General features: G+C 35.7%; 1 protein-coding gene across 1 annotated transcript in view; it reads left to right on the top strand.

Moving 5' to 3' along the window:
• Nucleotides 1–26,520, top strand: part of BRWD1 (bromodomain and WD repeat domain containing 1) — a 136,825-nt gene that overhangs the window by 91,402 nt on the left and 18,903 nt on the right. The window contains exons 28-38 of the mRNA XM_070597488.1: nucleotides 3,207–3,318; nucleotides 4,175–4,236; nucleotides 11,864–12,019; nucleotides 12,248–12,368; nucleotides 13,362–13,487; nucleotides 14,546–14,618; nucleotides 15,543–15,584; nucleotides 17,292–17,438; nucleotides 18,331–18,483; nucleotides 21,194–21,360; nucleotides 25,355–25,581. Coding sequence (XP_070453589.1) covers nucleotides 3,207–3,318; nucleotides 4,175–4,236; nucleotides 11,864–12,019; nucleotides 12,248–12,368; nucleotides 13,362–13,487; nucleotides 14,546–14,618; nucleotides 15,543–15,584; nucleotides 17,292–17,438; nucleotides 18,331–18,483; nucleotides 21,194–21,360; nucleotides 25,355–25,581 — 1,386 coding nt within the window. The remainder of the gene's footprint in view (nucleotides 1–3,206; nucleotides 3,319–4,174; nucleotides 4,237–11,863; nucleotides 12,020–12,247; nucleotides 12,369–13,361; nucleotides 13,488–14,545; nucleotides 14,619–15,542; nucleotides 15,585–17,291; nucleotides 17,439–18,330; nucleotides 18,484–21,193; nucleotides 21,361–25,354; nucleotides 25,582–26,520) is intronic.

The following is a 26,520-nucleotide window of genomic DNA, read 5'->3' as shown; positions in this document are numbered from 1 at the left end:
CCTCAAAAAAAAAAGAAAAATTAATCTCTCATTTTATTGGTCTAAGTTTTTGGTTGTGGTGCTGCTTATTATGGTGAATGCAAACATGTAAATTCTGGAAAGACATATAAGTGAGTGATAAGTATGTTTTGCTTAGGGCTTGGTACTTACTGCTCCTTAGACTTTTTAGCCAAGCAACATTTCTTCTGTTCTTAGGGTATGTGACATTCAGAAAGGATTCTTTCTTAGTCATTGACTATAGGCTAGAGTAGACCTTTTATTTCCTTCAGACTTCCCCACACTGCATTATCTCTCATTATCTTTAATGTGACACTGGTGGAATTCACAAAATTATCCTATGATGTAAAATAATCAGGAAGTTGAAAAATAATGCAGGTTTCACACTGGTGATATTCTGGCATACCAGAATATTTTACCTTTGCTGTCATATCAACCCAAACTTAAACAGGTTGACTTGAGGAAACCATTCCTTTAAAAAAAATAAAATTATGTAACGCTTATGCTTTATAACCATGAAATGTATCGCGGACAGAAAAAATAAAATCACTTCAATGTAGGCACTAACTCACTTGAATGTTGTGTTCATGGTGCCCATGTAAGGTGGGCTGCTGGGCTCCCTTGCTTGGACTTGTGTAGAGCACTAATCTCAAGACGACATTGTGTCAGTTAGCAACTGTAGCATCTGCTTCATAGATTACTCACTATATAAAAATATATGAAAAGTGTCATATATTGCTTGTCAGTATGTAATGCTATCTGGGGAGCTCATGTGTTGAGTTTGACTTTAGTCACTTAGGATAGCTTATTTGGCTTTTATCTTTTATTAGAAATATTAAGTTTTACTCAGGCTGTGTCATCTCTTGCACACATTCATAAATGATGTTAAGCCCTCATTAATTTTCCTGGTTACTGCTGCCTTTTTCTACAGGTGCTACACATAGGTAAATTTTAGATAAATTCCCTGAGCCATCTCTGTTGGAAACAAAAGATTGTCAGAAAGTGTGGTTGCTCTTAGTTGACTCTTTTTAAAGTTAGTGTTCTCACAAGTAATCAAGGTTATTTTGGGACCAGAGGTAAAGGAAAGTTTTCTTGAAGAAAAACATTTAGCCACAAAAAAATAAAGATGAGACAGCTGGAATATGTGGGAGTTAACAAGTCATGTAGTCAAGACTCAAAGAACTTTAAAGTTTCCCGTCTGTTATGTTTTTTCAACCCCCATGATCTGTAAGTTAGAAGCTCTCATTTTGTTCTGCCAACAGGTTCATACAGAATTTTTTTTAAACTTAAATCTGTACAGCGAAACTCTAAAGAGGGATTCCCAGTTGCCTCTTGTATTTTAGTAGTTTTTGTTTTATTTTGTGGTAGATAAATTTTTGTACCAGATCTTCTTTACTAATTAATTCATTTTTGCTCCTCCATAAAATCTTACTTATTTTCCTAAAGTTTGAGCAGTGCTGTTAGAGGAAGTTTCTTGTTTCTATTTTTACTATGTTGAGAACTTTACGCAGCAGGTGTTTATCCTACTCTTGAATAGTCAAAATAGGTTTATTTGAAAATTCTTAATGTAATAGGAGGGCCAGTTTACCATGAGAAAAGTAGTTTTTTAGGGCTCCTTTTAATTTAAAGTCTTAGTTTTACACTGAAGAAACTTTTGTCTAAACTGAAAGTATCTTCTAGTATTATATGAATAGGGAAGAAAAACAATATAAAGTGAGTTCTTGTTATCAGAGAACTGACTCTCTTATAACCATATGTTTTTATATTAGGCTTCTCAAATTGAAGCTGCTGGATTTATTATTATTACAAGAATATTGTAAAAAATATTGTAATTGACATTTGTGCTAAATTAGGTTGTTTACATGACAGAAAACATGGTATTATATCAAAGTTTTAGTATATGCTTTTCATGAAAAAAATGAACTTAGATTTCTTTCTGCAGTTGAAGTGTTGTTTTAGGATATCTGTATTAATGAAATACTATTGAAAGTAGAATCTTATCAATGGTAGAGAGATGGGTATCGGGATGAGGGGCTTATGGGTTTCTAGTGATTTTTAAGGAAAGTGTATACAAAAGTCTTGTTTACATGAATTTGAAAATATGTTAAGAACCTTCAAACATGTAGCTCTGATAGTTCTGATATTGCTATTGTTTTTTCAGTTTTGTGGAGAATTCACTGTAAGCATACTTTATTAATGAAGACTATTTGTGGTATTTTGTTATGTAAATATTCTCATTCTTAGGGGCGAAATATTGTTTCGGTAAAACTTTCCTTGAAGAAGGAATTGTTAATCTACCAAAGAATTCTTAATGCTGGATAAGTGACTTTTTTTTTTCCTTATTGATTTTGTTTTGAAAACAGTGGGATGGATGGGAAAGAAGAGAGAGGGTTCTTATGGCACTCTGTTTCTTTTGTAATATATGTAAAAGATCAAATGCAGTTCATTTCTCTAGAAGTGTTATTGTTGTAGAATACATAGAAATGTGTATAATCTAAAATCACTGAACTCAGTTGAAATATTAGTTTTAGTTATTTTGGTTTGTATAGGAGCCCTCCTAAGATCATATTGCTTGCGTTTCTCTTATGCCAAGATGATGGAATACGTAGATGTTTAATTCTTTTAAATAATAAATAAGCATTTTTGAGGGTACATTTAGACCTGATTTTCATTATGAGATCTTAAGAATTAGAGCACTGTTTATGTGGAGATATTTATATAGGAACAACTTTAGAATAATCATGGGTTAAATTCTAATCATAGTTACTTTTATAATTTGTGTTATTCCTTAGGAAATGTTATATTTCATAAGTGTATATTTAATTATTAAACAAGTATTTATTGATAGTATACATTATTGTAAAAGGCTTTTGAGTTTTGTTAAACTTTGTTCTTGTTTCATGTTGTAAAATGTGGTATAACTTATTTTGGAGTGGGTGTTTGCATTCACTAAGCAACGGAACCTAGTCATAAACCCTTTTAATCTATATGTGATATGGTTATATACTCTACAATAAATTGCTGAGTGTAACGTATCTTTTTTTACATCTATTTTATCACTGAAGATTCTGGGAAGTGGGGAAGGATGGCTAATTTCAAGATAAAAATATACTTTGATTTCTGTTTTTATCTGTATCATACGGTTTTTATAAATTAAAAATGTTAATGTTAGCAAATTAATGTCTTAGACTCCGTCATCTCTCTCATAGGTGACAGGTTCCGTTCTATCATTGATGATGCTTGGTGGTTTGGAACGGTGCTAAGTCAAGAGCCTTATCAGCGACAGTACCCTGATAGTCATTTCCAGTGTTACATTGTTAGGTCTGTATGCAGATGAAAATAAATCATCTACAAACGTTTGTTCATTGTGGCATATTGAATGAATAACTAATATGTTTCAGGTTAAAAAATGACTATTTACTTTGTCATTAAGTCATGTCAGTTTCACCTCTGCAGTGTCTCTCTAGCATGCCCCTGTTATTTGCTTTTCACTAGTGCCCCCCTTGGAGCAGGTTCTGCTAATTTGCCTGGGACCATTTCTGTAGCCACCTGTTTCCTCAACCTAAGAGTGCATCATTTTTCAGGAGCGTATATTACATAGTTTCCCTTGTTCAAAAAAATCTGTGCTGGGGCTCGCTCCTTGGCCGAGTGGTTAAGTTCGCGTGCTCTGCTGTGGCAGCCCAGGGTTCAGATCCTGGGTGCGGACATGGCACCGCTCGTCAGGCCACGTTGAGGCGGCGTCCCACATCCCACAACTAGAAGGACCTGCAACTAAGATATACAACTATGTAAGGGTGAGGGGATTGGGGAGATACAGCACAGATTTTTTTTTTTTTCCTGCTTTATTTCCATTGGCTGTGGAATGAAGTCCACGTTCTGAAGCATGGCATTCAAGGCCTTCACACTGTCTTTGAGTTTTTCTTCACTTACTCTGGCTGTAGGCCATGCAGTATTTCTGGTTTTGTCCTTGAACCCACCATTACAGGTTTACACTTCTTTCCTATAGTGTAGCCTTCTAAAAATATTTTACTGTTAATATTTAAACTTTCATTGCAACAATGAGGTTAATTTTCACATTTCGTTTACTGTTGTAGTGGATATCTAGTTATTAGCCACCACTTGTCTTGATGAAAGCCTAACCAGACTTTTTTTTTTTTCTTTTTTTTGGTTTTAACAGGTGGGACAATACTGAAATTGAAAAACTTAGCCCATGGGACATGGAACCGATTCCTGATAATGGTATGTAATTGTTAAATAATGAAAATATTTTACCTTTATGTTTTCAATTTTTTATCTTACTAATGTACTTAGAGTGCATTTGTATTTTTTTGAGAAATGTTTTCAAATTATTATGGTAACAGTGAGCTTTACTAAAAGAAATTAGTAGAATTATGTGTTTCTGGTTCATTGATTCTTATCCTAAGTTTCGAGCTGGATGCTGGCTGTATCTTTGTAGCCCATGTCATTTCTTATGTGACCCTTCTTTAAACTTCCTGATTTCCTTTACATAGCCTCCATTTCCTTCTCCTCATCCTTACTCTGTTACCCTTGTTCTTCCTTCAAAGAAAAACTAACTTGACTTCCATCTCTCTTCTGCTTTACCTCAACTGGTCTGTCTTACTCAGGCTTGTCTGTTCCTTTCCTGTGAGAGGGAGATGTCTCTGTTCCAGATCCAGCCCCTTCCTCCCGTGCTTGCCATCCCACTGCTTTTAACTTCTGTTGGACTTGGTGGTACTTAGACCTAATTTATTCCCTTCAACAATGTTAGTTTTCTCCTTTCTGCATTCAAGTTTGAACTTGTCTCTTGTACCTTAAAATATCTTTCCGTTGGCTTTATTGAACATTTTAGCTACTGAATTAGTTCCCTCTTGCTAAACTTTTTTTTTTTTTAAGATTTTAAAAATTTTTCCTTTTTCTCCCAAAGCCCTTTGATACATAGTTGTGTATTTTTAGTTGTGGGTCCTTCTAGTTGTGGCATGGGGGATGCTACCTCAGCATGGTTTGACGAGCGGTGCCATGTCCGTGTCCAAGATTCAAACCGGCGAAACCCTGTACCGCCAAAGCAGAGAGCATGAACTTAACCACTTGGCCATGGGGCCAGCCCCACCTCTTGCTAAACTTTTTGAAGGGGTGCTCTGTATTTCTTGCTTCCATTTCTTCACTATCAAGCTTTCTTTTATATTAATGTTTATTCAACATAAAAACATGCAAAAACTTTTTTTAAATGAGGAAGATTGATCCTGAGCTAACATCTGTTGCCAATCTGCTTCTTTTTTGCTTGAGGAAGATCGTCCCTGAGCTAACATCTTTGTCATTCTTCCTCTATTTTGTATGTAGGGTGCCGCCGCAGCATGGCTTGATGATTGGTGTGTACGTCCTTGCGTGGGATGTGAACCCCAGGCCACCGATGTGGAGTTTGTGAACTTAACCACTGTGCCACTGTGCCAGCCCCATAAAACATGAAAAAACTTCTGTCCTTTACCCTCACCATTTTTTTTTTTTTAATTTTTGTTGAGTTAATGATAGGTTACAATATTGTGAAATTCCAGTTGTATATTGTTGTTTGTCAGTTGTGTTGTAGGTGCACCCCTTCACCCTTTGTGTTCACTCCCCACCCCACCTTTCCCTGCTAACCAGTAATCTGTTCTCTTTGTCTACATTTTGAATTCCTCATATGAGTGGAGTCATACAGAGATTGTTCTTCTCTGTCTGGTTTATTTCACTTAACCTCATTCCCTCAAGTTCCATCCATGTTGTTGCAAATGGGATGATTTTGTTCTTTTTTATGGCTGAGTAGTATTCCATTGTATATATACACCACATCTTCTTTATCCAGTCATCAGTTGATGGGCACTTAGGTTGCTTCCATGTCTTGGCTATTGTGAATAATGCTGCAGTGAACATTGGGGTGCATGGGACTTTTGGAATTACTGACTTGAAGCTCTTTGGATAGATCCCCCTAGTGGGATAGCTGGGTTGTATGGTAGTTGTATTTTTAATTTTTTGAGGAATCTCCATGCTGTTTTCCATAGTGGCTGCACCAGTTTGCATTCCCACCAGCAGTGTATGAGGGTTTCTTTTTCTCCACAACCTCTCCAACATTTGTTACTATTAGTTTTAGTTATTTTTGTCATTCTAATGGGTGTAAGGTTATATCTTACTGTAGTTTTGATTTGCATTTCCCTGATGATCAGCGATGTTGAGCATCTTTTCATGTGCCTGTTGGCCATACGTATATCTCCTTTGCAGAAATATCTGTTCATGTCTCCTGCCCATTGTTTGATTGGGCTGTTTGATTTTTTGTTGTTGAGTTGTGTGAGTTCTTTATATATTATGGAGATTAACCCTTTGTCGGATGTATGACTTGCAAATATTTCTTCCCAGTTAGTGGGTTTTTTGTTTCAGTCTTGTTTTCATTTGCGTTGAAGAAGCTCTTTAGTCTGATGAAGTCCGATTTGTTTATTCTTTCTATGTTTCCCTTGTCTGAGAAAACATGGTGTCCGAAAAGATCCTTTTAATAGTGATGTCAAAGAGTGTACTGCCTACATTTTCTTCTAGAAGCCTTATGATTTCAGGTCTCAGCTTTAGGTCTTTGATCCATTTTGAGTTTATTTTGGTGAATGGTGAAAAAGAATGGTCAATTTTCATTCTTTTACATGTGGCTGTCCAGTTTTCCCAGCACCATTTGTTGAAAAGACTTTCTTTTCTCCATTGTATGCCCTCAGCTCTTTTGTCAAAGATTAGCTGTCCAAAGATGTGTGGTTTTATTTCTGGGCTTTCAGTTCTGTTCCATTGATCTGTGCACCTTTTTTTGTATCAGTACCATGCTGTTTTGATTAGTGTAGCTTTGTAGTATGTTTTGAAGTCAAGGATTGTGATGCCTCCACCTTTGTTCTTTTTTCTCAGGATTGCTTTAGCAATTTGGCATCTTTTGTTGCCCCATTTGAATTTTAGGATTGTTTGTTCTGTTTCTGTAAAGAATGTCATTGGGATTCTGATTGAGATTGTGTTGAATCTGTAGATTGCTTTAGGTAGTATGGACATTTCAACTATGTTTATTCTTCCAATCTATATGCGTGGAATGTCTTTCCATCTCTTAAAGTCATCATCCATTTTTTTTCGGGAAAGTCCTGTAGTTTTCGTTGTGTAGGTCTTTCACTTCCTTAGTTAAATTCACCCCAAGGTATTTTATTCTTTTTGTTGGGATTGTGAATGGTATTGTGTTCTTGAGTTCTTTTTCTGTTAGTTCGTTATTAGAGTATAGAAATGCTACTGATTTATGTAAGTTGATTTTATACCCTGCAACTTTGCTGTAGTTGTTGATTATTTCTAAAAGTTTTCCAAAGGATTATTTTGGGTTTTCTTTATATAAGATCATGTTGTCTGCAAACAGCGAGAGTTTCACTTCTTCCCTCCCTATTTGGATTCCTTTTATTCCTTTCTCTTGCCTAATTGCTCTGGCCAAAACCTCCAGTACTGTGTTGAATAAGAGTGGTGATAGAGGGCATCCTTGTCTCGTTCCTGTTTTCAGAGGGATGGTGCTCAGTTTTTGGCTGTGGGTTTGTCATATATGGCCTTTATTATGTTGAGGTAATTTCCTTCTATCCCCATTTGGTTCTGAGTTTTTATCATAAATGGCTGTTGGATCTTGTCAAATGCTTTCTCTGCATCTATTGACATGATCGTGTGGTTTTTATTCCTCAATTTGTTGATGTGGTGTATCACGTTGATTGATTTGCAGATGTTGAACCATCCCTGTGTCCCTGCTATGAATCCCACTTGATCATTGTATATGATCCTTTTGATGTATTGCTGAATTCAAGTTGCCAAAATTTTGTTGAGAGTTTTTTCATCTATGTTCATCAGCAGTATTGGCCTGTAGTTCTCCTTTTTTGTGTTGTCCTTGTCAGGCTTTGGTATCAGAGTGATGTTGGCCTCGTAGAATGTGTTAGGAAGTGTTCCATCCCCCCTAATTTTTTGGGATAGCTTGAAAAGGATAGGTATTAAATCCTCTCTGAAAGTTTGGTACAATTCCCCAGGAAAGGTGTCTGGTCCTGGGAGTTTATTCTTCAGGATGCTTTTGATTGCTGCTTCAATCTCTTTCCTTGTGATTTGTCTTTTCAGATTGTCTGCTTTTTCTTGACTTAGCTTTGGGAAATTGTAAGAGTCTAACAGTTTATCCATTTCCTCTAGGTTATCCATTTTGTTGGCATATAGTTTTTCATAGTATTCTCTTATAATCCATTGTGTTTCTGTGGAGTCTGTTGTTACTTGTCTTCTTTCATTTCTGATTTTGTTTATTTGAGCTTTCTCTCTTCCTTTCTTTGTAAGTCTGGCTAGGGGCTTATCAATTTTATCTATCTTCTTAAAGAACTAGCTCTTTGTTTCATTGATCCTTTCTATGCCTTTTTTGTTTCAATAGCATTTATTTCTGTGATTTTTATTGTTTCTCTCCTGCTGACTTTGAGCTACGTTTGTTCTTCTTTCTCTAATTCAGTTAGGTGTAATTTGAGATTGCTTATTTTGGGATTTTTCTTGTTTGTTAAGGTGTGCCTGTATTGTGATGAATTTCCCTCTTAATACAGCTTTTACTGTATCCCATATGAGTTGGTATGGCGTGTTATCATTTTCATTTATCCAGATATTTTTTTATTTCTTCTTTAATTTCTTCAATGATCCATTGCTTCTTCAGTAGCATATTGCTTAGTCTCCACATCTTTGTCCCTTTCTCACCTTTTTTCTTGTAATTTCTAGCTTTATAGCATTATGATCGGAGAAGATGCTTGTTGTTTCAATTTTTTTGAATTTATAGATGCTTGCTTTGTTTCCCAACATATGGTCTATCCTTGGGAATGTTCCATGAGCACTTGAGAAGAATGTGTATTCTGCAGTTTTTAGATGAAGTGTTCTATGTATGTCTATTAAGTCTAACTGTTCTAGCTTTTCGTTTAATTCCACTGTTTCCTTGTTGATTATCTGTCTGGATGATCTGTCCAATGATGTGAGTGGGGTGTTGAGGTCCCCTACTATTATTCTGTTATTTTTGATCTCTTCTTTTAGGTTTGTTAATAGTTGCTTTATGAACTTTGGTGCTCCTGTGTTGGGTGCATAGATATTTATAAGCATTGTTTCTTGATAAAGCGTCCCTTTGATCATTATATACTGACCCTCTTTGTCTCTGTTTACCTGCCTTATCTTGAAATCTACTTTGTCTTATATAAGTATTGTGACACTTGCTTTCTTTTGTTTGCCATTAGCTTGGAGTATCGTCTTCTACCCCTTCACTCTGAGCATGTATTTGTCATTGGAGCTGAGGTGCGTTTCCTGGAGACAACGAATTGTTGGATCTTGTTCTGTAATCCATCTTGACCTTCTGTGTCTTTTTATTGGAGAGTTCACTGCATTTACGTTGAGGGTGATTATTGATGTATGAGGGCCTAATGTTGTCATTCTGTCACTCGTTTTCTGGTTTTCCTGCATTTCCTTTGTTTCTTGTCCTGTGTGGTTTGGTCTACCCATTTGGCTTCTGCAGTTTCTTATGCTGTGTTTCTTAGTTTTTTTCCGTATTTACTTTTTGTGTCTGTGTTCTGCTTTTCAGTTTAGTGGCTACCCTGAAGTTTGTATTCAGAATGTCGTGCATAACATAGTCCATTTTCTGATGGCCTCTTACTTCCTTAGCCTAAATTGAATCAGTCCCTTTCCTCCTCTCCTCCTAAGTTATTATTTTCATATCTTATTCCAACTTGTGTTATGACTTTGTGGTTACAGTGACAAGACTGTCTTTTTTTTGGTGTTTTCCTTCCCTTTATCCTAATGCTATAGTTGAGTATTTGCTATCCTATTCTGATTCTATCTGTCTCCTTCCTCTGTGTTTTGCCACCCCTTTCTCACTTTTTTCCTTTTGTTAGGTGTGAGGGCCTTCTTGAGGATTTCGTGTTGTGGGGGAGGTCTCAGGGCTACGAAGTCCCTTAGCTTTTGTTTGGGAAAGATTTAATTTCTGCCTCACATCTGAAGGATATTTTTGCTGGATAGAGTATTCTTGGCTGAAGATTTTTATCTTTTATAGTTCTGAATATGTCATTCCATTCTCTCCTAGCTTGTAAGGTTTCTGCAGAGAAGTCTGCTGAAAGTCTGATAGGGGTTCCTTTGTAGGTCATTTTCTTCTGCCTTGCTGCCGTGAGTATTCTTTCTTTGTCATTCATTTTTGCCAGTTTTGCTACTATATGCCTTGCAGTAGGTCTTTTTACATTGATAAATCTAGGAGATCTGAAAGCTTCCTCCACACACATTTCTCTCTCATTCCCTAGATTTGGGAACTTCTCTGCTCTTATTTCTTTGAGCATGCTTTGTGCTCCATTCTGCTTCTCTTCACCTTCTTGGGTACCTATAATTCTTATGTTGCATTTCCTCATTGAGTTGGCTATTTCTTGGAGATTTTCGTCATTTCTGTTTTAGTCTTAGTTCTCTGTCCTCCTCTGTCTGGAGCCATTCTACATGTCTATCTTCGATTATGCTGATTTGCCCCTCTATGGTGTCCACATGAGCATTCAGGGAATCTGTATTTTGTTTTCTCTCTTCCTTTTTTTTTCATCTCTACTATTTCTGATTGATTCTTCTTTATGGTTTCAATCTCTTTTGTGAAGTATCTCCAGAACTTGTTGAATTGTTTCTCTGTGTTTTCTTTCACCTCATTGAGTTTTCTGACAATAGCTATTCTGAATTCATTGTCGTTTAGTTTACTTATTTCTGGGTCCTTAGGACATAATTCTAGGTATTTATTTTCCCTCTGGTCTGGAAATTTAATGAATTGCCTGATGCTGGAAGTAATGATTTTTTCTCATTGTGATATTATTCAGTTGCAGTTACAGCCTATCACCACTATATGGGGGCTGAGAGCCCCGTATTTTGGGCCCTCTGCCTTCAGCTGAGGTGGCGTGGCACAGCGCTGGCTGGGGTGGAGAGTGCTTTCTCTTTCCCGCAGACCTGGTTTCCCAATCAGTTCTCGCACTCTGGTGTCCTGGAGTCTTGGCTTGATGAGGTCACCCCATGTGAAAACTGTCGCTCCATTAGAGGGCTTCGCTGTAGGCTGCAAGGGCTCTAGGGAGTCCTGGGTGATCCTGCCATGCGCAACCCCTCTCCCAGTCCTTCCGTCACGGAACCTCCCACGGCAGCGACCACAGTCTTCAGGGAAGGGAGCGAAGTTCTCTCTCTCCCAGTTCAAGCTTCTCCTCCGAGGGGGGCTCCAGCCTCTCTGCCCTATGTCCTATGACTGCTGTGAATCTCCAAGGATTCCTGTGCTATTGGGATATTTTTTGTTGGAATATGGTTGCTCCTTTTTGTTGTATGTTGGAGGGGAGAGACTCTCGGGCAAGGTCACTCCACCATGAGTGGTCACTCCACCATGACGCTGATGTGACCAGTATTTCCTCTATTTTGCAGGTAAAGATTCACCCTAAGCTAACGTCTGTTGCCAGTCTTCATCTGTTTTTCTTCCTTTTTCTCCCCAAAGCTCCAGTACATAGTTGTGTATATGTACAAAACTTCTGGTTCTTCTATGTGAGCTGCTGTTACAGCATTGCTACTGGCAGACAAGTGGTGTGTCTCTGCGCCCAGGAACCAAACCCGTGCTGCTGAAGTGTAGCACACTGAACTTTAACTGCTGGGCCTTTGTGGCTCTGGGGGGTGTCAACTTTAATCATTGGATTTAGGTGGTGTCTGTCAGATTTATCTGCTGTATAGTAACTGCTTTGTCCTTTACAATTAGTGTCTTGTTGATGAACTTTGACAATTGAATTTAAGTATTGTGTACATTTGTTTTTCAATTTGATTTTTTTTCTTTTTGTTCTTTTTTTGGTGGAATTCATAGTTGATCCCCCTGAAGAATTAGGAGCTAGTATTTCCGTCACTTCAGATGAGCTAGAGAAATTGCTGTACAAACCAGAAGATGGTGAATGGGGTCAGAAATCAAGAGACGAAGAATGTGAACGAATTATTAGTGGTATAGATCAACTTTTGAATCTTGGTAAGTTTTTTTAGGGTGAAAAGTTTCATGCTCAAGTTTTCTTTTCCATAAAAGTGTTTTAAAATAGTACCATAATTTTGGTTATGTTCTTTACTGCAATTTCTATTTGTTACCTTTTAGTTATCCCTGCAGTGTTAAATGTAACTCTATTTTATGAATGATTTGTAGAGAAATATCACTCAGAGGTAATGGATTTATTGATAAAAATTCTTCTGTCTGCCCTCACAGATATAGCAGCAGCTTTTGCAGGTCCAGTTGACCTATGTACGTATCCGAAGTACTGTACTGTGGTAGCTTATCCAACTGATCTTTACACAATTCGAATGAGACTTGTTAATCGATTTTACAGGTTGGTAGAAACCTACTTCAAAAATAGTTTGAAAAGATATTTGGCCATACCAATTAGAGTATACAGAGGTAGTGTTGGTTGATAGTGACATTGGTGGAGAGGGGGCTGTTTAACATTATTTTCTATTTCATTCTCTTCTTTCATAATACTGATTTCTTGGTCCTCTGTGTAAGACATTGTGCTACATGCGTGTGGGTAGGTAGGGCAAGATCCTGGTGGGTAAGAAAAAATACGATGTATGATGTTTCATTCCTAAATCTTTAGTAGTCTGTCTTACAAATTGTGTTAAGTAGTTAGAAATTGTATTTGTTTATTAATGTATGTTAACATTCCTCTTTTGAGCTGCTCCATTTAAGAATGAAATTTAGTTAATTGAACTTTGGCCTTTGAAAGATTAATTCTACAGCATTATGAACTTTTTACCTCTGGCTTCTAGAGCACTGGTAACTAAAATTTCCTATTCCAAATGGTTTTTTTTTTTTCAATTGATGGTATTTTATTTTTTGTAATTTAACTACTTCAAGAAATTACCATTACTAAAACCTTTTTCTTGAGTCCGCCTTGTTGGTATAATTTTATATGTAGTTGAACATTGGATTGTGCATTTGATCAAAAACCAGTTTGCCAGTTTACGGTGACATTGACTCTCTTAGGAGTGATGGTATTTAACACATTTTCTTCATTAAGTCTCAGCAGCTTCAAATGTATCTATAGGCATTGTGAAAATGAAAGGTTACTCTTTTGGTTTTCTGGATGTGATGATGTCATCTGTTAAGATTTTTGGTCCTTAAATTTGTTCTCTGCAGTTCAGCATCCAGTATAATTGCTTATGACCATGATCAAGTTGAGAGCATTGCAAGGTTATTAGTTGTAACTTTGCATTTATGGTTTAATTAATATGTCATGCTGGCTTAATATGTTGGATTTTTAAATGTGGTTTCTTTTCTGTCTTTTCATTTTCTAAGCCCTAATTGCCTACTTTTTGTTTTGAAGGAGGCTATCTGCATTAATTTGGGAAGTGAGATATATAGAACATAATGCCAGAACATTTAATGAACCTGAGAGTGTAATTGCAAGATCAGCTAAGAAGATAACTGACCAACTTTTAAAATTTATCAAGTAAGTGACCTCATATAGTTCTTATGAAAAAGTGTATTTGCATATTATGCTCTTGGAGCCATCCTTTCTTAATTTTTTTGGTCTGAATTATACCCTTTTAATGTGTTACTTTGAATGACATTTTACTCCTTACTGTGATTATGATTTCAGTAAATGAATGACAGTTTAATCTGTTTTGGATTATATCCTGTGAGAGTGCATATTCCACGTATTTTCTTGCATTGGGAACTAATTAGTGGGGTGAAAACTGACCTGGAAATTGAGATCCAAGTTATAACGTAGTCTCTTCTAGTGAACATTCTGGGTGACTTTGGACAGATTACTCTGCCTGTCTCCTTTAAAATTAATGAGTTTTGCTGTGTGATTTATATGCATTTTCCCATAGCTATAAAAATTCTTTGAAAGAATCATATGTCAGAGAGGATAATTTATAAGCTGTGCCATGATTTTCACTATCCAGCTACAAACTATGAAGTTACTAACTCCAGTCTGTCTCACTTTCCTGGGTTGAATCTGTCCCATGTCTGGAGGACTTACTACCTTTTGCCCAGAGCTCTCTTCTGTTCTCTTTCAGGAAGATCACATACGCATTCTCATCTCCTTCATGCCTAGATATATCCATACTTTAGCATACTTTCTTCTTCTGTATGTATAGTGAGGTTAAGATATAATATGCTTTAATTTCTACTTCCTCTTTCTTTCTATTCCCCTTTTTCTCAAATCAACCATTTTCTTGGCTCACTGCATAAATATTACTCGTGAGATACTTAGAAAAAAATCATTGTTGTATTCATCCAGTTGAGGCCATACATATGTTATTTGTGGATTACCAGCTTAATTTCCATACATACTTAACTGGAAAAAAACCCCCAAATTTAGTTTCAATATTGTAAGGGGGTTAGTTCTTTCCAGAGAGGGTAGAGTGAAAACCTGATAGTCCTCTGCTTGAGATTGGGCATGCGTAGTTGGGGACTATTTTATCTTAACCTGTAGTTTGAATCTTTAGCAACAGTAACTAAGTCTGCATGCTGTTAAAAAAGTGAAAAATTGTTTTTTAGGAATCAAGACTGTACAAATATCTCAGAACTTTCTAACACTTCTGAAAATGATGAACAAAATGCCGAGGATTTGGTATGAAGTTTGTCAATTTTATAATCATTTTTGTAAATTTTAAATGGTAACTTAAAAATAATGAGTGAAGTAGAAAATGCTGGTTATCTATGTCAATTCTTGCTATATGCCAATAAATTATGAAAATAGGGCTCTTGATAAAGGTAGTATTTTTTATCTAGCTGGTCAATGAGGTAATTTGTGTTAGCCAGTAATTGATATCAAATAAACAACATATATCTAAGTGAATAACAGGTGCAGAATACGTTCTCCTTCCAAATTTTAGATAGAGAAAGGTGTATTATAAGGTACTTCTGAAATAGTTTTGGTAAAACCAGTATCTGGAAGTTGAATTTAATTGTAATTAACAATTAATGAACTTTACTCACAGTCCCCTAAAGTCCTTCACTCAAGATGGTATTGAAGTGTAAGTACGGCAGATGATCAGTGATGTGTAATTTCACTTCATATGGAATCAAGCTTTGTAGGAAGGATATTCTTAAAAACAGTGTCACTTTCTACACAAACTCTTATGTAGGTCACTGATTTTCATGCTAATTTATATTGGAATAAAAATGGATATACTAGTAAGTGATTTAGAGAATAAGAAAATATATAAAGTATGAAATCCAGGAACTGTAGGAGACTCTTTCTAGGGTTTTCTGGATAGACATAAAATACAAATTTAAAGCTGCTTTAAATGTACTATTTAAGACATGCACGAAGCAACTTTTTATAGCTATGTTTAGGAATTACTACATGTTCTTAGGGAATGTAAAGGGTTATTAAGAATGATTGGTTTGTTGGAGTCTGTGTGCCACAAAGATCCTGTGATAGAGTATGTGTTTTGAGATTTTGCTAAGTTATAACCTCCTGAGACCTATTAAGATTATTACATTTCTAATGAGAATTTTAACAGGTAATGTGCTCTGATTTTATTCCTAGGATGATAGTGATCTTCCTAAAACATCTTCTGGAAGAAGGAGAGTAAGTTAATCTGCCTGATTGACCTTTCTTGTTTACTTACTCTTTGTTTTAAAATCAACGTAAGATTTTAGATGTTGTCTTTGGAAAGTTATGTTGATACAGATATTGAATACTATATAAGAGAAAGGGGAGAAACCACTGAAAGGTGGATAGTTAGGTAAGGTTTCGTAAAGAGTTTTGATTTGAACTGTGTTCTCTGAATGAGATGGAGTAAGAAGAGGACATTCAAAAAGCTGGGGATATTATGATCCAAGCCAAAAAAGTAGGAATGTGTGGCATGTCGCTGGACTGGTGAGGGCACTGGCCTGACTAGGGTAGAGGTTGAATCTTAGAACTAGTGAGCAAAGTGGCTGTGTTTGGCTGTTATGTTGGGAGCAGATTATGGTGATACTGATAACCAAGGATTTCTTTTAAACTTAAAGTAGAGAATCAATTGCACAGCCAAAATAGATAAATAGATTTTGAGGGATAAGAGGAGAGGCATTAAAGGAAGTTAGTTAGGAGTTCATTGGAAGAATCTAGGAGTAAAGGATGAGCACCTAGTCAATGATAGTGTTTGCTTGGAATGGAGAGGAAGGGAAGAAGATGAGACCTTTTAAGGGGAAAATTAACTAGCATTTGGTAGCAACCTTTTTCCATAATGAGGATTTGTTAGAAGAGTTTAAGCAGAAGGTTGTATGGAAATAAGTTTTTCATATTGGATAGTTAGAATTGTGGTGTCACCAGCAGCTCTTGAAGTTCTAATGTAGTCGCTTAATAAAAAGTAAAGGTTATTAATCTGACAGTGGTTAAAAATGTTAACGTTTTATGTTTTATCCAAATGCTGCTTAAATTTAAGCTTTTTATCACATTAATTTTCATAATGTGCTTGCCCCAAATAACATTGAAAAGTTAGATTTAAATTATTAGCATCTGATTGTCATTTTCTTATAATTTCATTTCTAAACAGATTCTCAAATGTTTAGTATCTTTTTAATATTTGTTTGCTATGGCTGCTGTAGCAAATTACAAATCTAGTGGTTTAAACAATAAAAGTATTATTTTACAGTTCTGTGGATTAGAAGTTTGATATGGGTCTCACTGTGCTAAAATCAAAGTGTTGGCATGGCTCTGTTCCTTCCTGGAAATTTTAGGGTTGGTTCTGTTTCTTTGCATTTTCCAGCTTCTGGAAGCTCATGGTACCCTTCTTCCATCGTCAAGTCAGCAGTGTATCATCTTCCAGTCTCTGACTAACCCTCTTCCTCCCTCTTATAAGGACCCTTGTGATGACATTAGGCAGGCCCTGATAATCCAGGACCGTCTCCTTATCTCAAGATTGTACCTTTAGTCACATCTCCATAGTCCGTTTTGCCACGTAAAGTGACATATTCACAGGTTCTTGAGATTAGGATGTAGACATCTTTGGGGGCCATTATTCTCCCTACCACATTATCCAGTGTGATACTTCACATTCTGTGAAAACGTTTTCTAAATTTGGGAGATAACTGCTGGAATGAAAAATATTTTTAGAGTAACAGATGTGACGTTGTTGATTTTTTACAAAAAAGTGGATTTTTTCTAAGTTCATGGAAGATCAAAGTAGCCACATTCTTATAGCATAATATGGAAGACAACAGCTCAGATGCGTTTTTACCACCATACTGTACCATACCAGAGTGTGATTTTACAAGACTGAAAAATGTTTTAATGTTGTGAATATATTTTTAGGTCCATGATTGGAAAAAAAGGAGTATCAAAGCAGTCAACTATGTTGAAAGCAACTGGAAGAAACAGTGTAAGGAATTAGTGAACTTAATTTTTCAGTGTGAAGATTCTGAACCTTTTAGACAACCTGTTGATTTGGTTGAATATCCAGTAAGTTACCATTATTTGAATGTTTGGGGCTTTTCTTGTTTTGTATAGTGGAGATTGGGGTAGAGGTATTTGAATTAAATTTTAAAGAATAAGATGTCTATGCTTTATGTTAACTTCTTTTACCACTAAGTCAGCTGTAGAAGAGTTTTATACGCAATTTTCTTGAATTTATGGACACCTCTGTGACTCACGTTAAGACTTAGTTAACCAGAGCCAGCCCTGATGGCCTAGTGGTTAAAGTTTGGCTCTCACTGCTTTGGCGGCCTGGGTTCATTTTCTGGTCCTGGAACCACACCTCCTGTCTGTCAGTTGCCATGCTGTGGTGGCAGCTCACATAGATGAACTAGAAGGACTCACAACTAGGATATACAACCATGTGCTGGGGCTTTGGGGAGGGGGAAGAAAAGGAAAATTGGCAACAGATGTTAACTCAGGGCGACTCCTTCCCTGCCAAAAAAAAAAAAGACTTAGTTAACCAGTGTTACATAATAATGAGAGCATTCTACGTGGTTATTTATTATCTAAGTAGGCCCAGCCCCGGTAAAACTGTAAGTTGATTAGAAGTGTTTATCTTCGGTCCTCCAGTAGTGGAATGGAAAATGATTGTAAAAACCAAAAGTCAGATTATAAAGCACAAATTTACTGTAGGAAGCTTGGAAATTACAGAAGAGTGTAAGAAGGAAATAAAAACCATTCCATATCTTGCTACCAAGTATAACATTTTGGTACATTTCTTGTCTGTATGTCTGGACCTCTTTAAAAATTACTGATTCTTAATATCCTTCTAACCTTTTTCTCTTCTGTCATTTTGAATATTTTAGAGATCTGATGCATTTATATTTCTAAAAGTAGGAATCAAATCTTAGAACTAATTATTATTTTTAAAACCTAGGACTACCGAGATATTATAGATACTCCAATGGATTTTGGAACAGTAAGGGAAACTTTAGAAGCGGGAAATTATGACAGCCCTTTGGAATTCTGCAAAGACATCCGGTTGATATTTAGCAATGCAAAAGCATATACACCGAACAAAAGATCAAAGGTAATTTTTAAAGTGGTGTATAAATAACAAAGTATACATGATCTGTGTAGATGCTAATTTTCTACTTCCTTGCAAAGGTTGGAATACTAAAGATAAGTGAGTAGAGCAAGTTTGCTGTTGAGAATAGAGCTTTTGCCACTGCTCAGATATGTGCTGTTGTTACCTTACAACTAGTAATGTTTATCTTTCCTAAAGTTTTATGAATAAATGAGGGTTGATGGGCGTGAGGGCACCAGTGTAATGAACAAATTTGGATTTGTTATATAGGATGAGAAAAATCTATGTTTTCATATATATGGGAATTTTGAAAAGTGGTGGGAAACTTACTGATAAAGTCTAGAACAATATTAAAAGTAAGAAAAGGGAAATCTGAAGTGAGGGTTTGACTTCTGACAACATACTCATATTTTGGATCTGAAGGAGAAGTGCATGAGCTATTTGATTATTTAGGAACACAAGTAGTGAATACACTCCTCAATTTTTGTGAAAATGTTATATATTGGATAACTTTTCAAAACTTGTTGGAGTATAATAAATATACAAAAGTGCTCATGTACTCTCGGTGAATTTTCATAAACGCACCCATTATAGCCAGTGTGCTGGGTAATTAAAAATAAACAACAGTAATGAGAAGTAAGATTTTAAAAGTAAAGCTTGATATTATAGCACTTTCTCTATCATCAGTGAATTATTGCTGCTAATTAACCATTTTGCCTTAATTTCACTTTCCCCTCATTACTTATTACCCCACCTCCTGCTTTATTAATTCTTGTCTCAATTTGGGAACTCTTTCGTTGCACTCAATATTTGAATTGCTTTTTGGATCAGTTTAACATTAAAATCTAACATTTTTTCCAAGCTTCTGTTATTGTCAATATTCACCATTTATGAGACTGTTTATTTCTAGAGAGAATAATTAAAAGTTTTTCCCCCCTTTTGTTTAAAATACATGTTTGAGGATACATTGTACAACTCACCCGTTTAAAGTGTACAGTTTAATGGTTTTTGGTATATTATTCAAATTTTCAAAATTGTGGTTAAATATATATAACATAAAATTTATCATGTTAGCAGTTTTTAAGTGTACAATTTAGTGGCATTACTTATATTCACAAAGTTATTCAGCTATCACTGCTATCTATTTCCAAAGCTGTTTCATCACTCCAAACAGAAACTTTGTAACCATAAAGCAATAACTATATTCTGCCCTTCCCTCAGCCCTTGGTAAGCTCTAATCTACTTTGTATCTCAATGAATTTGCCTTTTCTAGATATGTAATATAAGTTGAATCATACAATGTTGGTCCTTTTGTGTCTGGCTTATTTCACTCAGCATAATGTCTTAAAGGTTCATCCATGTTGTAGCATCTGTCTACATTATTCATTTTTATGGTTGAATCATATTGCATTGTGTGGATGTGACATTTTGTTTTATCCATTCATCCCTTGATTGCCACTAGAGTTATTCCTACTTTTTAGCTATTGTGATTAATTCTGCCATGAATGTTGGAATACAAGGTGTCTGTAAGAGTTCTTTCTCTCAGTTTCCTTGGGTATATACCTAAGGGTGGAATTGCTGTTTCATAGGGTAATTTTGTTTTTAGTGTTTTCAGGAATATGTTACAGAACTGTATTCCATAAGGGCTGCTCCATTTTGCATTCCCACTGGCAATATATGAGGATTCCAATTTCTTCACATCCTTGCCAACTTCTTTTTTTTTTTTAAAAATTGTAGCCATCCTAATGAGTATGAAGTATTACATCATTGTGGTTTTGATTTGCATTTCTCTTATGACTTAAAAATTGTACCTGGTTTTACAAATTTCACTTACATTCACTTTACATATGTATGTGTATATATGAATTATATAGGAAATTCATGTATCTCACATACTTTTTTTTTTAAGTTCTCTAGTGTTATAGTTTCCACCACCCTCCTCTGCCATGCATTAGAGTGATTGATATTTTTTTATTTTATTTTATTGATATCGATACTTTTACACTTATTTTTAGGGATGATTGTAGATGAATAAAGAGTACATCCAGTAAATACATAGTTAGACCAGAAGTAATTTTTAGTGGCACTGAAGATCACGTTGCTGTTCTTTTAAAGATTTGATGTTATTTAATTATAAAAATTGTTAAAAACACAACTTTTCACGTATATTTAAGTTCTAGGTTATATTTTTTTCTTCTACTGGATGCAAGGTATCCTTTTGTCTGTAATTCGTATTTAGATCTAAGTAGCACCAAAGGCAGTCAAATTACAAGTACTGACTGGTGTAAAAGTGCTTTTGTTCTGTTGCCCAAGGAGACACTGTTCTTTTGCTGCCTAAATAGCAGTCTTCAAACCAGCCAACTTCCCACCTTAACTTTAGGAGAAGGGGAGATGATGGGGGTTTGTATATGTATATGTGAAAAAGGGAAAAGCCAATTGAGAACCACTGACATAGACATAAGCCCTCAATTCTAGAGAGTTGCTTGATTTAAAACTACATTCTTTTCATCTGAGAGGTATATGTTTGACACTGCCTGTTTCTTGCAGATATCACTGAAGAGAAGGAGTGGGGAATAGATAAAATAAGTAACAGCCATTATCTGTAACAGTGATATAATAGATTGCAAGTAGCTTCAGTAATTATACAATTTGTTTTATAAAAATATTTTCTAAGATATTTTGTAGTTCTAGTTTTGCTCTCACATTCTTGCAGATTTACAGTATGACTTTGAGATTGTCAGCCTTATTTGAAGAAAAAATGAAGAAAATCTCCTCTGATTTTAAACTTGGTCAGAAATTCAATGAAAAACTTCGAAGAAGCCAGAGGTTCAAGAGACGGCGAAAATGTAATCGTGTCAGTCAGGCTAACAGAAGTATCAGGTGAATTGGTTATTGTAGGCTTTGTGTGCAATTTTTAAAATTTCAGGTGCTATTTCTTTGGTTTTATTATGCTAAAAATTGTTAATGATTTTAGTGTACAGCATATTCAGAAAAGACTAGCCATTTTTTTTATGGCTTTAAAGCATTCTGTGTATGTAGAGCTGTTGCATTGATTTGCCATTACATAAATTTGTAAGTTTGATGAAAAGCATCAGTTTTTAAAATCTTAATTATTTAAAGTGTCATTTACCTTTTTCATAAGAAACTTTTTTTTTAATGCAGAGAGTACAATGATTACTGTGTATGGCAATTGAACATTTGATTATGTAAGGGAAAATGTCAATTAGATATAATGCACCCTATTTTTACAAGAGGATTAGTTGTAAAGAAGAAATATAAAATGCAAGGTTTAGTCTGTTCATCAGTAATTTAATATTTATATTCTGTCTTCTTTGTGTAGCTTACGTTAACATCAAATTTACAGGTATTTTGAAGTGTGGAAATGCGAAAATGAAGTCATTCAATGTTCACTTTGTTTCCATGTACAGTTTGACTGTGCACTGTGCCCTTGATGGGCTTCTTCATGGTTGTTCTGGGGATTACATTGTGCATCTCCATTCAGAACAATCTACTTAGATGAATACTATTTAGTTCCCATAGTTATAAGAATTTTGTTCTAGTTTAGCTCCCTTTTCCCCATTATTTGTGCTATTATTGTCAAACAGATTGCAGCTTTGTTATGTTTTATGCAGTTGTCTTTTAAATCAGTTAATAAGGAATAAAAAATTATTTATACTGTTATTTATATTTTCCTGCGTAAATTGCCTTTCCCCTGTGGTCTTTATTTTTGTGGATTTCAGTTAACATCTGCTGTCATTTCTTTTTAGCCTGAAGTCTTTTAGTACTTCTTGTAAGGCAGATGTGCTAGCAGTAAATTCTGTCAGTCTTTGTTTATCTGGGAATGTCTTGATTCTACTTTCTTTCTTTAAGACTAGTTGTGTTGGATACAGAATTCTTACTTGATGGTGTTTTTCATTTGACATTTTGAGCATTTCATCCCACTGCCCTCCCTTGTTTCTGATGAGAAGTCAGCTGTTAATCTTATTGAGGTTCCCTCCCTTGTACATACTGCATAAAGTGTTTTTCTCTTGCTGCTTTCAAGATTTTCCCTTTGTCTTTATCTTGCAACTAATTGTGAGCCGTGCAGGTGTGGATTTTTCCTTCTTGGAATTTGTCCAGTTTTGTGGATGTGTAGAGAAAAGTTTTTCATCAAATTTGGGTTATTTCCAGCCATTATTTCTTTGAGGTTTTTTTCCTGTGCCTTTCTTTTTGGGGCTCTCTGAGGCTCTCTTCATTTACTTGTTTTTCTTTCTGTTCTTCATACTAGATAATCTGTATTGACAGTTTTCAAGGTCACTGGTTCTTGTACCAGCTCAGATCTGCTGTTGGGCCCATTTTGTGAATATTTATTTCAGTTACTGTATTTTAAACTGCAGAAATTTTAGTTGGTTATTTTTTATAATTTCTACCTCTTTATCAATATTATTTGTCATAATTTCCTTTAATTCTGTAAACATGATTTCATTTAGTTCTTCAAACATGTTTATAATTGATTTAAAAGTCTGGAGTCCAACATTTGGGTCCCGGGCCAGCCTGGTGGCACAGTGGTTAAGTGCGCACATTTCACTTTGGTGGCCCGGGGTTTGCTGGTATGGATCCTGGATGCAGACGTGGCACCACTTGGCAAGCCGTGCTGTGGTAGGCATCCCACATATAAAGTAGAGGAGGATGGGCATGGATGTTAGCTCAGGGCCAGTCTTCCTCAGCAAAAAGAGGAGGATTGGCAGCAGATGTTAGCTCAGGGCTAATCTTCCTCAAAAAAAAAAAAAAAAAGAATCTCAAGGTCAGCCAACGGTCAGTAGATAACTGGATTCTCTCCAGTCTTTCTTGAATTTATGTGGAATCTTCCACTTTCCCAGGAAGATGTTGGAGCTTTTCAAAGACTCCTATGAGTTTCTCATTTCCTAGATCTCTCCTTTAAATTTCTGGTTTAACTCTTACTCTAACCAGTATGACAGCCTTAGGCAGCCATGCTGTTGGCCTTACTGGAGTGCTCTTGGGCATGCAGCTTTTCTGGGGAGTTCCCAGATCAGGCCAGCTTCCTCCACCTGCTAATTCTGGTCTTCAAGGCTTTCATGTCACAAGAATTGGGAGGTGTGTATGACTGGGAGCAGCCTCAAGTTAAAAATGCCAAAGGCTCCGCTGTTTTTACTTAGCTTCAGAAGTTTATCTTGAATAAACACTTTTTAATTTGTTACATGCCTTTGATTACTTTCTAGACTTCTGAAATGGTTGTTTTGGATTATTTTCCACCTTTTTTTTTGCTTTTTGGGTGAGAGGATTTATTGAAGTTGTCCTCATGGCATTCCTGCCCTCTATATTAGAATAGCAGAGCCTTGTTGAAACAGATAAACATACTCATTAGGTAAATGATTTACTCCTGTGCAGCTGTTTTGTGATCTGTAATTCAAGTACATACGTTACAATGTACTATGTGAGTCCTCCCCCACCTCTTTTTTAAAACTTTTCATTTTGAAATAATTTCAGAATTCTAGGAAAGTTGAAGAGTAATTTCAAAGGACTGCTGCATACTTTTTACTTGGATTCACCAGTTGCTCACATGATGTCACATTTGCTTTATTGTTACTTTATCAATAGCTTTTTCTTTTAAATCATTGAAAAGGATATTTCTGACATCATGCTCCTTTCTTTACCCCTAAATACTTAGTATGGATTTGCTAGGAACAAGGTTCGTGTCACACCTTGTTTGTATTTCTACAGTTGACCCAATAATGTCCTTAGGACAATTTTTTTCCCTAATCCAGATCCCATTAAGATCATGCATTGCGTTTAGTTGCTTTGTCTCTTTAGTCTCTTTTAATCTGGAATTTTATTTTCCACCTTTGTCTTCTTGATTGACATTTCTGAAGGGTATGGGTCATTTATGTTATAAATGACCCTCAGTTTGGGTTTGTCTTACTGTATAAATTTTTAACTTTTTTGTTTACTTTTAAAAACTACTTTTTCTTTGAACTAGGGAAGAGTCTAACAATTCAGAAAGACATAGGATAAAAAGGGAAAGTTTTCACTCTTGAGGTATTACTGTCTTGTCTACTGTTAAAAATCAAGTTTATGATAAGTATAAGTATGTAATTATTCTCTTTTGTATTTTATGGGTCTGCCCTCCAGATGATGGCAGTTACAATTTTGACATAACAAGCTTGAATTTTCTTATGATAGATAAACAATTAGTGCTTTAAGAATTGTGGTTATCTTTAAGCTCAGATGCCTTAGATAGTCGAAAAGCTCCTTTATCCTTTTGTCTTAAAGAAAAATAGGATTATCTCCATCTTTCTGTTACCCAGATGTGTAACTTAAAACTACAGACTATCTTGTCAGTAAACATCCATTCCTTTCCCTGTAATCCATGGCTCAGGGGCCAGCCACGGTGAACTGGTACTTGGATGTAAACAGATTTGTTTTAGGAAAAAACAACTTGTTCTGATCTCTTTTTAGCCTGTCTGTTTTCTGTTTAGGTTTTGTTGATTCCTTCTGTTAATTTTCTGCCGTCTTTAGGAAGATACAGGAGATGAGAGACAAAGTCATGTCGTATTAAGACTCAAATTTGTAATATGAATGAATGCCTATATTACATAAATGTTGGTTCCCCTCTACATTTAATCCAAAGAACCTAAAGTATTCAGCATGATTGTCTGTAACTCTGTTACTTGGATCATTTGTTCATTACTCCAGTTTGGAATAAAACGATGTCAAATTTAGAGTAAGAGAATTTTCCATGCCAGAGTAAATTGTTAGTAATGAATATTTTAATGTCCTTATCATAAATTATTCTCAGATTAGGTAATAATACACTTTTATTTAGACATTCTCTGTTGTATTAAATATTGTTTCTTTTGTTTATATCTTTGACCAGAAATATCAAGCAGAAGCGGTCAAAATCTCAGACGAAAGTAATTCCTGAGTTGATAGGTTCTCCTACCCAGTCTACCTCAAGTAGGGCTGCTTATTCTGCAAGCCACAAGATGAGTGCTAGTCTCTCTTCGGGTGTTACATCTGGTAACTCTTCAGATTCAGCAGGATCATCAGAAAGAATGAGAAGAAATAGACCTGTCACTCTAACAAATGGCTCTACATTATCTGGTGAGAAGTGGAATGTTATGTTGACATTTCAAGTGTTGAGCACTCAAGTGGGTAACACTGCTAGTTACTATGGGTTTAGAGGAAAGAACAAATAAAGAAGACATGGCCTTGGCATTCAAGAATTTACAATTCTGGGGCCAGCCTCATGGCGGAGTGGTTAAGTTTGTGCTCTGCTTTGCTGGCCCAGGGTTTCATGGGTTTGGATCCTGGAGGCAGACCTAGTACCGCTTATCAGGCCATGCTGAGACAGTGTACCACAAAGCACAACTAGAAGGACCTGCAACTAGAATATACAGCTGTGTATGGGGGGACTTTGGGGAGAAGAAGAAGGAGGAGGAGGCGAAAAATTTAAAAAAAGATTGATAACAGATGTTAGGTCAGGTGCTGATCTTCAAAAAAAACCCCCAGAATTTGCAATTCAACGGAAGAGGCAAAAGTAACAAATAGGAACAATTCTTTACAAATGGTGCAACCACGTTTTATGCAAATTTAAATCTTCCAAATTTTAAATAATGCAGTATGAATATCCCAGATTGTAAAATTTGACATTTTTGTATTTCTTTAAGTTAAAAAAGGGCATGGTAATCTTCTAAGTTTAAAGCCAATGACCTAGTAAATTCTAAACTGTTTATGTTATTGCTGTTTGGTGGTATAACTGATCCCTTTATTAGCATTGTGTGAATGAAGCTTTGGTGTGTTTGTGCTTCTGTATGATTTTGGTGACTCATGATGATAGTATAATTATTGTTGTAATTTAAAATAATAGCATCAAATAGGTAGAATGCAGTCACGTTTTAGAGGTCTGGCACGCCTTACAGAAGAGTTTGGATTACTTAATTGGGTCCCTCATTGAGTAAGGGAATCGAAGGATGATTTCTGTTCCAGGAAGATTAATCATTTTGGTAATAATAATGCAGGGAAGGGGAGGAGTCAGGAAAC

Source organism: Equus przewalskii, chromosome 27, assembly GCF_037783145.1.
Source record: "Equus przewalskii isolate Varuska chromosome 27, EquPr2, whole genome shotgun sequence".
NCBI classification, from domain to species: domain Eukaryota; kingdom Metazoa; phylum Chordata; class Mammalia; order Perissodactyla; family Equidae; genus Equus; species Equus przewalskii.
Note: the sequence above shows the minus strand (reverse complement) of the source record. Positions and strands in the feature narration are given on the sequence as shown.